The 11,624-nt window shown below is 48.1% G+C and overlaps 1 protein-coding gene across 2 annotated transcripts; it reads left to right on the forward strand.

Annotated features, from left to right (window-relative positions):
• Window positions 1-4,012: 4,012 nt before the first annotated feature.
• Window positions 4,013-7,990, forward strand: LOC120669852 (E3 ubiquitin-protein ligase GW2-like). 2 transcript variants are annotated; one of them, XM_039949718.1, is made up of 9 exons: window positions 4,013-4,505; window positions 4,631-4,682; window positions 4,758-4,803; window positions 4,906-4,987; window positions 5,077-5,233; window positions 5,326-5,425; window positions 6,617-6,683; window positions 7,088-7,315; window positions 7,352-7,990. In XM_039949718.1, exons 1-9 carry the CDS (start codon window positions 4,308-4,310, stop codon window positions 7,637-7,639), a joined length of 1,218 nt encoding a protein of 405 aa, XP_039805652.1. In that variant the 5' UTR covers window positions 4,013-4,307; the 3' UTR covers window positions 7,640-7,990. The 2 variants fall into 2 exon arrangements, with proteins under 2 accessions (XP_039805652.1, XP_039805651.1); XM_039949717.1 differs by having other exon boundaries at window positions 4,014-4,505; window positions 7,088-7,990.
• The last annotated feature ends 3,634 nt before the right edge of the window (window positions 7,991-11,624 follow it).

Raw genomic sequence — 11,624 nt, forward strand, 5'->3', positions numbered from 1 at the left:
GCGAGTGGGTTGGGGAGCACCGGTGGAGGGCAAGGAAGGTGGCTGCGGGGATTGTTGGGCACGAGGAAAGGCGGAGGAGGGGCTCCGCGGGAGCCTAGGGCGCGGCGGCGGGCATGGCTGGCGGCGGTGGCCGTTCCAGGCGAAAGGGGCGCGCTGAGTGTGGCTCTCGTGCTCAGGAGGAGAGAAGGACGGGTTGGGAACGTCTCTGAGCTTCAAGGGAAGACTCTAGGCGAGTCAAGGGCGCGAGAAGGGGCGAGGAGCGGTCGGCCGGCTCGACACGGCGTCGCCGTGGTGCCTCGGCGACCATTCTCGGCGTGCGCGCAAGGAGGCAGTGCCGCGTGGCGAGGCCGAGCGGTTTGGGTGGGTCCGGTTTGGGCGAACCTAGGTGTGGGGAGGCGGTCTGGCCGGGGAAGGCGGCGCCGGCGCGAGGCCGACGGCCTCTGCTCGGCCGGGCGGGAACAGGGGAGGGGAGAGAGAAGAGAGAGAGAGTAGAGAGAGAGAAAGGAATTTGACTGGTTCAAACTCGAATTTTTCTCAAAAACTTCTTTTGAAACATGGAAAACTTCGAATACGAAAGTTGTAGAGAACTTAAGAGCCTACAACTTTTATTTCAGGAAAAAGTTTATTCGAGCAACGGTTTAAAAGTTATTTTAAATTTTCGAAAACTACAAAACAAAACACTTATCATTACATGTAATTTTTGTCACTTTTACCCCTAAGGTTCAACTAGACATTGATTAATCTTTTCATGGTGAACATGTCTATTCATTTTCATAAGCCTATTTGCATTGGTTTGAAAGTTATTTGAGGTTCCTGACCTAGGCACACATACACATATACACATGCATTTGTTTCGATGTTTCTTGGTTAAGGTACAAGATTTGGTACTAAAGACCCTAGTTTATCTAATGAAACACCTGGGGTGTTACAAGGAGGCCCGCCTCCTCCTTTTATAGTCACAAGGAGGGGCGGCGCACATGAGTGGGGCGTGGAAGTCGTCGTTTTCCTCCGAATCGCGGGGTACAGTGGTCGGATACTGTAGAAAGTACACTGTGGGGCATGGCGTTGGGCGTGGCAGCTGTCGTGGATATCGTCCTTGGTCTTGCGGAGATCGTGCCGGCGTCCTGCCAGTCCTTGCGGGCGGCGTGGTCGTCGCTGTTGGAGGTACGGTCTTCCGTATGTGGCGCGGTGGCGTTTGGTGGGCCCTGCAGGTCAAACTCTTTGCGTGCACCAGCGGGGGGTGGGGCACGCGGCGGTCCTAAACCCCCTGGACGGAGTGCAGGCGCGCGCACCAGGAAGTCTGGGAGACACGTGGAGGTCCCGAACCCCTCGAGGGAGGTCCGGGACTCCGGCTGCGGGTGATGGGCATCCCTCTTCGAGGGGCCCGTGGCGACACCGGACCCCCTCCCGAGCAAGAGGTGGGCCCGGGGCCATGCGTATGATGAGATAGAGTCCGGACGGCCGGAGTTGGCAGAATAGTGACGGGAACAGTGCTGAGCCTATCTTGTCCCGCGTCGCAGGTTCCACAGTGCCGCCACAGTGTCTGGGATGGCGGAGCAGTGACCGGAGGTGATGGATGGGATTCCGGTCACTGCTACTGTGGGGATGGCGGACTGACGCCGCCTGTCCTGAGCACTGTGGAAGAAGCGATGGGCATTCAATGCCTTCGTACGGCGAGCGGTTGGGCGGCGGGGCCATTCGTCACTTGTGCCGAGGGGTAGCCTCGAGCGAGGTGGAGATGAGCTTCCCGCTCGAGGGTAGTTCGCTACCCTCGAGCGAGGCGGAGATGCGTTGCGCGATCGAGGGTCCCGAGGGGAGCCCTCGAGCGAGGCGGAGATTGTCCGGCGGGCCTGAGGGGGGGGTGCGAATGATCCACATGCTGGGCTTCTTTGAGTCCTTTTCTTTTCTTCCAGATTTGGAAGGAGGCCGTGGGCCTTCGTGGGCCCAGTTGCCTAACGTGTGTTTGCGTTTTGAAGCGGCCTGAGTTCCCCAATTAGGGTGTCGCTAATTGTGTTACCCGACAAAATGCTTGACTCGATCCTAAGAGGATCGACAAGGAGTGAATTGTTCGAATCGAAGACGTAGGCTGAAGTTTCTCTCTCTATCTCTCTCTTGGCCATTGATATCCTAACATATCGTTTTTAGACCCATATCAATGTATAGTCGAAGCAATTTACAAAAGGCAAAATAAACGATCTCATCCTTAAACTTGTGCTCTAGAGTTAAGTTCGTTCCTGTACTTTTGAGAAAATCAATTTAGCTCTCAAAATCTTGTTTTTGGATCAATTTCGTCTTTCATCCGAGCTGGACGTCCACGTAGGCATCCAACTCAGCCAGTTGCAACCCGTGTGGTTTGAAGATCCGCTCTATTGGCGAGAAAGCTGATAATCTTTTTGTTGCGGAGTTTGGAGACAGTTTTGCCATGGAGCGTGCCCTAGATGGATCGCCATGGCTTATTGGCAAGCATGCAGTTATCTTACGTAACTATGATGACAGATTGATTCCTTCAGAGATTATCTTCGACAAGATTGATCTTTGGGTGCGTATTCTGAATCTCCCTTTGGTGCAACTGGTCAATAGAGAAGCTATCTTGTATTGGTTAATAGAGAAACATGCATTTACGTAATTGTTCAGCTTATATGAGATTGTGAACAGTGCTGCACGATCATATCTACATAGGATACCTGAGACTTGCCAATATCTACAGGAGCATATCTTGTGTCCAAGATCAATTGTGAACCTCCATTTCTTGTTCCTAACTTCAGCAGGAGCTAACTTATCCTCCAGTTCTAAATAAAAATGGGCTAGTTGGTGAGCTAAATGGAATGAGGGGTACATACGATATTGTACATGCGTCCGGATGAGTTGGACGTCTACATGGATGTTCATCTCAGATGGAGGACGAAGTCGATCCCCAATACCAGAGTTCGAAGGACTAATTTGATCTTCTCAAAATTATAGAGACGAACTTGACCTTAGAGCAAAAATTTAAGGACGAGATTGTCTATTTTGTCTTCAAAAATAGTACCAAGCGCGCACACCAGTGCTCGCGCTGTCATGGAGCATCGTCTCCCCACCACGCAATCCCTCTTCTTCACCAATCCTAACCATAACCTCATTCTTTGTTTTAATAAAAGTGAATGTATCAACATCTTAGACTCAAAACATAGCTTTCACGTCACCTTTTGTTAACAAAGACCACATACGGTTGGCACAGACCTCCTAGCGTACGCCTCGTCAATGTATAGGCACCCCGCTCGCCAAAAACGACCATTTCCGCGCTATTGTCAAGGATTAAGGGAAAAGGAATGACATTTCTACATTGCCCGCACAATGAGGCCGAACCAAGAGGCAAGAGCGCGCAGGGGAAAAGGAAGACGTTTGAAGCAAGCCTTGGGTCGCACGCGTTCCCGTTCCGCACGGGAACTAATCAAACCGTCTCAAGTCTTAACCCGGATCAACCCAACCGCCGCGCGCTCCAACAGGTCCAGCCGGTTGCTTGTCAGGCTCCCCCTCCCCGTCGCTTGCAAGCAGCCCCAACCCCCCGTGCTACCGGCTCCCGCCACACCATCCCCGAATCCCCCGTCACATCAGCCGATCCCAGTGCGACGCCGTCCCCGGCCCCACCCGGCAGCGACCGCGGGGCGGGCCCCGCGGTGGCGCGTGCACGGACGGCAAAGACAACCGCGGTGGCGCGTGCACGGACGGCAAAGACAACCGCGGCGGCGCTGTGGCAGCGACGGAGTCTCGCAAGACAAGCAGACAGCGAGAGAGATACTGGAAGTGGTAGTAACAGAGGTGCGGTCGGAGCCGGACGAAGAGATTAAATTAAGCGAGCCCGCCGGGCGATCACAGAGGGAGAACTGCAGGGGAGGGTCGAAGAGGGGGCGTGGAGGAATCTGCTTTTGGCCGCGTGCATATGCGCGCGGGCGCGGCGGGCTCTGGCCGCGACGGCGACACGCGCGGCCCGAGCCACGGAGGGGGCCGAAACAAAAGCGAGCGCGATAGATTTTTTTCCCTATCCAAGTTTCCATTTCGTCTCGTCTCTGCTGGGCTCTCCGAGGGGGGAGAGAGAAGAGGGGGAAGGAAATCTTCCACTGACTTCTCCCTTCGCATGCGCCTGCCTGCCTGCCTCCGTCGCTGGCTCTGGCTCTCTCTGGCTCGCCGGCGTCTCCCCTCGCCTGCTGGCCCCGCCCGCGCGAGAGCGGGTGGTTGCGGCGGTGGTTGAGGTTTAGTAGAGGGGGAAGGCGGCGGCCGCGGGTTGGCGGAGCGGGGACCGGGCCAGTGCGCTGCGGTGCCGTCGCGGGATGGGCAACCGGGTCGGCGGGAGGCGGCGGCGGCCGGCGGTGGAGGAGCGGTACACGCGGCCGCAGGGCTTGTACCCGCACCCGGACATCGACCTGCGGAAGCTGCGCCGCCTCATCCTCGAGGCCAAGCTCGCGCCGTGCCACCCGGGCGCCGACGACCCGCGCGCCGACCTCGACGAGTGCCCCATCTGCTTCCTGGTACGGCGACCCCCGTCCTCCTCCTCCTCCCGCCGTCTCGGCTCCGTCGGCGGACGCGCCGAGAGATTTTTTGTTTCTGATGCCGTTGGTTTCCTTTCCTCTGTCAATTTTGGCGGCGCTTGCAGTTCTACCCCAGCCTCAACCGCTCCAAGTGCTGCGCCAAGGGGATTTGCACGGGTGAGCACTCGGACTCGAGGCTGTTGTGTTCTTCTGTTGTTTGGTTTGTGGTTTGACCTTTTCTCCTGCGTGCAGAGTGCTTCCTCCAGATGAAGTCGCCCACCTCGTGCCGGCCGACACAGTATCCTGACCCAATTCACTTCAATTTGATTCCAGTCTGGTGTTTGTAAACTGTCCCGCTTATGGTTCAGTTACCTGGTTGCCCCTTAACTTAGCTTGTTAGATGCCCGTACTGCAAAACACTGAATTATGCTGTAGAGTACCGTGGCATCAAGACCAAGGAAGAGAAGGGCATAGAGCAGCTTGTGAGTGCCCGTTGAAACCGTGTTTTAGTTCAGAGTTGGGTGCTTTGGTTTATGTTTGCCAATTGGTTGGGACTGGGAATTGTGGGTAGGAGGAGCAGAGGGTGATCGAGGCGCAGATCAGGATGCGGCAGCAGGAGCTCCAGGAAGATGCAGAGCGGATGAAGAACAAGCAGACCGCTGCTTCCGCTGATGCAGTACCAACTGCACAAGTTGAATCTTGTGTTACTGATGGCACAACGACACTAGGTGTGTATAACTGTAGATTTTAAGTGTATTACTTTTCATCCATTATTTGCTTGTCGTTGTTCAATTGCTGACCCTGCTTGTTCTGTTCATAGTTGCAAGCAGTGCTCAAGGCAATGGTAGTGATGCTCTGTTGTCCCAAGTGCAGCACTCGGAGTTGCTATTGAGGAATTCCGAAGCCTTCAAACAGATGCGGTTTGTACTGATTAACTTCTTCATGCATTTCTAGTAGATACAGTTGTGTTTCTATGCATTAGGTTGAAGCATTGTGTGCTCTTTCTAGATTCAATTATGTTGAAGCAGTGTGTATACTGTTGCATCAATGCATTGGGGATCAGCAGTTTTGTAGGCAAATTACTAATCCTTACTTGCCTTTTTTGGGAATTACCCATTTGACAACTTATACTGTACTTTCTACTCTAGTAGTTTGTACTTGGATTTGTATTGTCCCATGCTGTCATGTACAGCAGCATGGCAATGTACTGCCATATCAAATAATTAACTACATGTTGTCATGTTGGTCCACATATTGGGTTGTGGCTGTACCGTGCTGAATATACCGATGTAGATTTTAAGATTTTTGTTTGTCTCTTATCTGTCTGTTAACCAAACATGTTGGAGATTCCCTTGAAACCTTGATGTTGCTGCACAAAATTTTTGAGATAAATGGTTGTTGAATGATCAATTTGGTACACCAAATGCTTGACTTTTTGAGATGACCTTCTATTCAGGTGTATTAAAGATAATACGGAGAGTTGCACCCCATGTATTTTCACTCCATTATTATGTATAATAAAGTGCCGTTCCATATACAATCTGATAGTTGGGTACCTTATATTGGTGCGGAGTGAAGGGATTTCAAGTAGGAATGCAATTTTTTTAAGGGTTATATAGAGTATAGATATGGCTTAAAAGGAAGAATTATTTATTTGTTCACCTATTCAAACCTACTCCCTCTGTCCCAAATTATTAGTTGTTTTGGCTTTTCTAGATACATCGATTTTGCTATGCACCTAGACATGATATATATATCTAAATACATAGCAAAAATTATGTACCTAGAAAAGCTAAAACGATAATAATTTGGGTCGGAGGGAGTATTAGATAAGGATGTTTAACTGGTAAACATGTACAGTTAAAAGCTTCTGGCCACAGCAAAGGCTTATAATATGAAGTCAGTTGTTGGGTACATAAGATTGTGTGTTTGACCGTTTCTGCAGTCTACATCAGCTCTGTGACATTTGGAGCAGAGTAAGAGGCCCAGTTGCGTATAGCATCATACCATAGAAGAGGATGAAGTAGTCAATACAAACTTGCCAAATGCAATTGCCCCTTTCCTCGCATATTAACTGAGTTCCTTTTTACTAACAAATTCCTTGAATGCAGGGGCAATAATTTTGATATGGATCTTGAAGAAGTTATGCTTATGGAAGCAATTTGGCTCTCTGTACAAGTACGTCGAAACAAAAACTCACCCATTAATTTAAAGTTATTATGCTCTAAATGGGTCACATTGTTTTTGCCATAATATGACGGTAATGAGCTTTTTCTAACGATGATACTTCTGCGGTCTTCATTCGTATGATATCCCTGTTTCATTTATTGATCGGTGCCTCTTCATGCTGTATTAATACCAAATGATGCTATTTCCTTTTTAGGCATGTTCTACGTGAATCTAATTAGAACTTAGTTTCTTACTTAAACCTGCATTGGTTCCTATTTTCTTGTAGCACACACACTTTCGTTTATGTAAATTTTGTAATTACTGCTGTGTGAATGGGTAAAGACAGGGTTAGTCGTCTAGTCAATATTATCAGGCCACTTAAGACATTTTGTGATCTTTGTTTCTTTCAACAGGATCAGGAAGCTTTGGGAAATCCAGGATGTGCCGGCGCGACTCCACCATCAATTCCTTCAAGACCTTATGATGGTTCTATGACAACGATGGCTGAAGCAGCTTCTTCCGGTGGATTGGCTTGTGCAGTCGCAGCTTTAGCTGAAAAACAGCATATGCACGGAGAGTCTTCTAGCACAACCACTTGCCAGAAAACAAGGTTTGACATCATCAGCAGATCAGACAGATCCTCTATGGAGGATCTGAGCATAGTTGGAAGCAGTTCTTCAGACTCCAGGGTTGAGGAACCATCAAGCAGCCGAACACACCGAACGATAGAGGGTACCGAGTATTCTAATGATCGGTGGTCAGAGATCGCTGAGGCTGGTACTAGTCATGCTGGATCTGATGTCACAGTGGAGGCTGCTGCTGCCAATTCAGCAGCCTCAGTTGGATCTATCATTGCACCTGGCAGTGTTCCTGATAGCTTTGAGGAACAGATGATGCTGGCCATGGCTCTTTCGTTGGTCGACGCCCGTGCTAGGGCAAATTCTCCGGGCATAGCTTGGCGGTAGCATTTGCTGGTAGTCTCTTTCACCCCTTTATTTATTCTTTCAGTTGCGTGTGTTTTGTCCCTAGAGATCCTTTTGCCACATAAAACACAGGATTAGATTGGGAATATGTCGAGCCTTGAAGAACTGGCCGTGGTAGTTGTGAATAGTGGGGTAAATCTGCAGATTTAAATTCAGAGCTTGGCTAATTTTATCTCTTCTTTTGTTTCTTTGGGGGAAGAAATTTGGATTCTTTTAGGTCCAGGCAGACTTCTGCTGCCTACAAAAATTGTGGCTGTTGATGTTGCAGACACTGTGTAAATATGGAAATTCACTCTCTTTTTTCATATTGCCGACAGCCGTTGGATTTCCTGATTGCTATGTAGAACATAACATCCTATATTTGGCGCGGGAACTGTGCTTTTGTACGAGTACCCATTTTTTTTCAGGACGTTCACATCCCATGCTCCTATTCTGGTAATCTGGTTCTCTCGGTTGTGAATTGTGATCAATCGAGAAAAGGCTGAGGTTCACTTTTCAAAAAAAATAAGAAAAGGCTGAGGTTCCTCCACAGGCGCAGCAGTACTTGCGCCTTTTGTCTTGCTTTGTACTAGCTTTCTGGGACCGTGGGACGACATGGCTGGAGGACACGCGTCGTGAGAATCGCTTGCGGCAGCTGGCCAGCAGCGGGTGCAAGACTGGCCAGCAGCAACATAATATCAGCTAGCCCTGTTTAGTTCTCAAAAATTAAATTTTCCTAATGTACCCATCTCATCAAATCTTCATACACATATATGGAATATTAAATGCAGTTGGAAAAATAACTAACTACACAGTTCAACTGGAAATGATGAGATGAATTTTTTGAGCCTAATTAGTCCATAATTAGATATTAATTATCAAATAATAATGAAAGTGCTACATTACACAAATCCAAAAAAATTCATGAACTAAACAAAAGTTATCTAGTGGCATCAAATGAAAGGTTAAATTTTCAATCGCGCGCACACAAGGGCTGAGAAATCCACTTGTTCGAATAACAGTTTGTATAGTGCTTCCTTTAACGGTTGATCCACAACCACAAGACTAGCGACGAAACAACATACTTTTCTCCCTTCCCAGTCGAAGGAGATGTTCGTACGTGTGTGTGGGTGTGCGTGGGGGTGGGGGGGGGGGGGGGGTTGGGAGTAGGGCCTCTATTTATTGCTTTAAGCGGTTTTGCTAGATTCAATCGCAGAAGCTGGTGCTTGAGGTGGAAGATGAACAGTATCGCTGTAGGGACGACGCTTCCTCTTCTGTGATGCACTTTGACTACAGTCAGTTCGGAGTTTGAAGTGACTCCAGCGAGTCGCGTGGAGCCAGGAGTGGCGCGGACAACCGCACAGATTGATGATTGGTAGTCTGGTACCGCAACGTGCCAGCATTCGGCTAAGCTAACTATGATCAGGATCATCAGCCCCCTACCTCAATGATGTTCTCGAACAATTTCCACGCACATTTCGCGCACCATGATTCCAGTCTCGAATTAATTAATTCAGCTAATATTTCGCTACACATTTCGTTTCAAAAAAAATATTTCGCTACACACGGGAATGGTTCCATGATCACAAAGAAACAGGTGCAGGAAGGGGAAGCCGCGGGAGAGCCTGACGCGGTGGGCGGCGAAGAGCGCCACGACGCCGCCGGCCGCGGCGAGGCCGAAGAGCTGGTACGTCACAAAAAAACAGCAAGGCGGAGGCGAGGAACAGCGGGATGAGGACCCGGTTCTCGTAGCCGTCATCCCGGCGGCCCGCCGCCGGGCCGGGCGGGTCGCCGCCGGGCCGGGCGGGTCGCCGCGGAACGCGACGCCGGAAGGAACCATGCCGCGCGGCAGCAAGTGGGAGCGCTGGCGTCTAGCGAGCCAGTGGCATTGTACATTTGTACCATCGCACGCGCGACGTGGCTACGGGGGTATGGGGGCGTGGATGGCAGAACAAACAAAGAAGAGGCTATAGCCTGCTCGCACATGCGTATCGGAACTCGTGTAATCTTCCATTCAAGGCTGTTTAGTTCTTTACATGTAAACGCAAAAACACCGTAAACGCATTATTTTACAACGGAATCTTGCTAATTTGAAGTACTAAATAAAGTCTATTTACAAAACTTTTTGCATGGATGGGCTGTAAATCGCGAGACGAATCTAATGAGCTTACTTAATCCATGATTTGCAACAGTGATGCTACAGTAGCTATCCGCTAATTATTGATTAAACATGGATTAATTAGCATCATTAGATTCGTCTCGCGATTTACAACCCATCTATGCAAAAAGTTTTGCAAATAAACTTCATTTAGTACTTCAAATGACTAAAATTCCTTTGAATTTTTTTTTTGCAAAATGAACTAAACGGACCCCAAGTTTGCTATTTTGGAAATAATAATCTTCCCGGGCAATTTTGCGAAATAATGAGTTTATGATCTCACCTAGTGTGAAATGAAATAGCCATTTTGTGAGCAGACTAGCGTATATATGTACGGTTGTAACTAATTTGACGGTCAAATCATAATTTCTCTTTCTCTTAATGTAATACGCGCCTTGTACTTTTTGAATGGTATCATGTAGGATGAATATCGTAATGAGTGGATCGAAACGGAATGCATTTTATTTTTAGTGTGAAAATGAAATAGCCATTTCTCTTTCTCTTAGTGTAATACGTGCCTTGTACTTTATGAATGGTACCATGTAGGATGAATATCGATATATCGTAATGAGTGGATCGAAGCGAAATGCATTTTATTTTTGGTCAAAGGTTGAAAAGCCTGAATGATGCATGCAGAGTAGTCTGCTTATAATTCTAAGAGCATCTTCTGCTTTAGATTTAATGCATATCGAGTTGGATTTAGCTAACTCATTGGTGGTTGAACAGCCTGGATTTTTCCACATACATCCCATGCCTATCCAGGTTCATGTATTAGGCACAACAAAGTATCATACTAACACATTTCTAGAAGATAATCTTTTTTAGCAAGTTAATTTCAAGCATTGCAATTATAACTTATTCGAGAACCGAAAACTTTGAAAGTGGATACGCTTATGAAACTCCCATTCTATCCATGTATAGAGGATTGACGTTTAGGCTAGAATTTTGCTTTAGTTTGGAGTTACCGAAGCAAGACAGCCGAGTCTACGTAATTGTTTGAGATGGAAGCCAAGTTCTCAAAACTAATTAAACAGAATGAAAAATATCACAACCTGTTTCATTGGAACAGCAACTGAATTCAACAACCGTTTTCAGTAGCTGCTGCATACGTTCTAAGTGCATTCAACTGAATTTGTCCATTTCGAAGAACACTGTGCCTGGAAAACCGATTGTGTCCAGACGTGTACGACCAATCGATCAGTATGCATGGATCCTATGCTTCTGATGCGTGGGGTCTACAGCAGGCAACGTGGGCCCAGGGAGTCTCCAAAGTCACATACTACTCCCTATGCAATCAAAGGTCTCTTTAAAATTTTAGATATTTATCAACAGCAATAGGCTATCAAAATAGAATTATCAATAGTGGTATAGTATAGGTAGTAGCTGCTGCTGCCATGTACTCTGAATCTGCTGGACTGGCCGCTGCATCTGCATGTGAAAGATTCAGTCTCTTGGATAGTTGGATGGGCATAAAATGGTGGTCGATTTTCCTGGCGGGAAAGGACAATTCGAAGACCAAGCAGCGGATGCAATGCACGCACGTATGTGGAGTGCGTCGTGTGCATGGCATTGTGAATCTCGTCAATTCCCTATATGTCACTGGAAATTATACTCATCTCTTGTATGTCATTGGGCATTGGCCCCACATATTATAGATAAAAAAAATTCCCTTCATAGAGATAAGTTATATTTTTCAATGGCATTTAGTGAATTTACTCATCTAATCTAATACTACGAGTCTACGACGATGCTCGAGCTTGTACACGTGCGCGCAAACGGCGTGATTTCTTTTATCGGCCCAACCCGTAAGATCGAGTGGCGAAAGGATCG

Source organism: Panicum virgatum, chromosome 4N (genome assembly GCF_016808335.1).
Source record: "Panicum virgatum strain AP13 chromosome 4N, P.virgatum_v5, whole genome shotgun sequence".
In the NCBI taxonomy this organism is placed as follows: Eukaryota; Viridiplantae; Streptophyta; class Magnoliopsida; order Poales; family Poaceae; genus Panicum; species Panicum virgatum.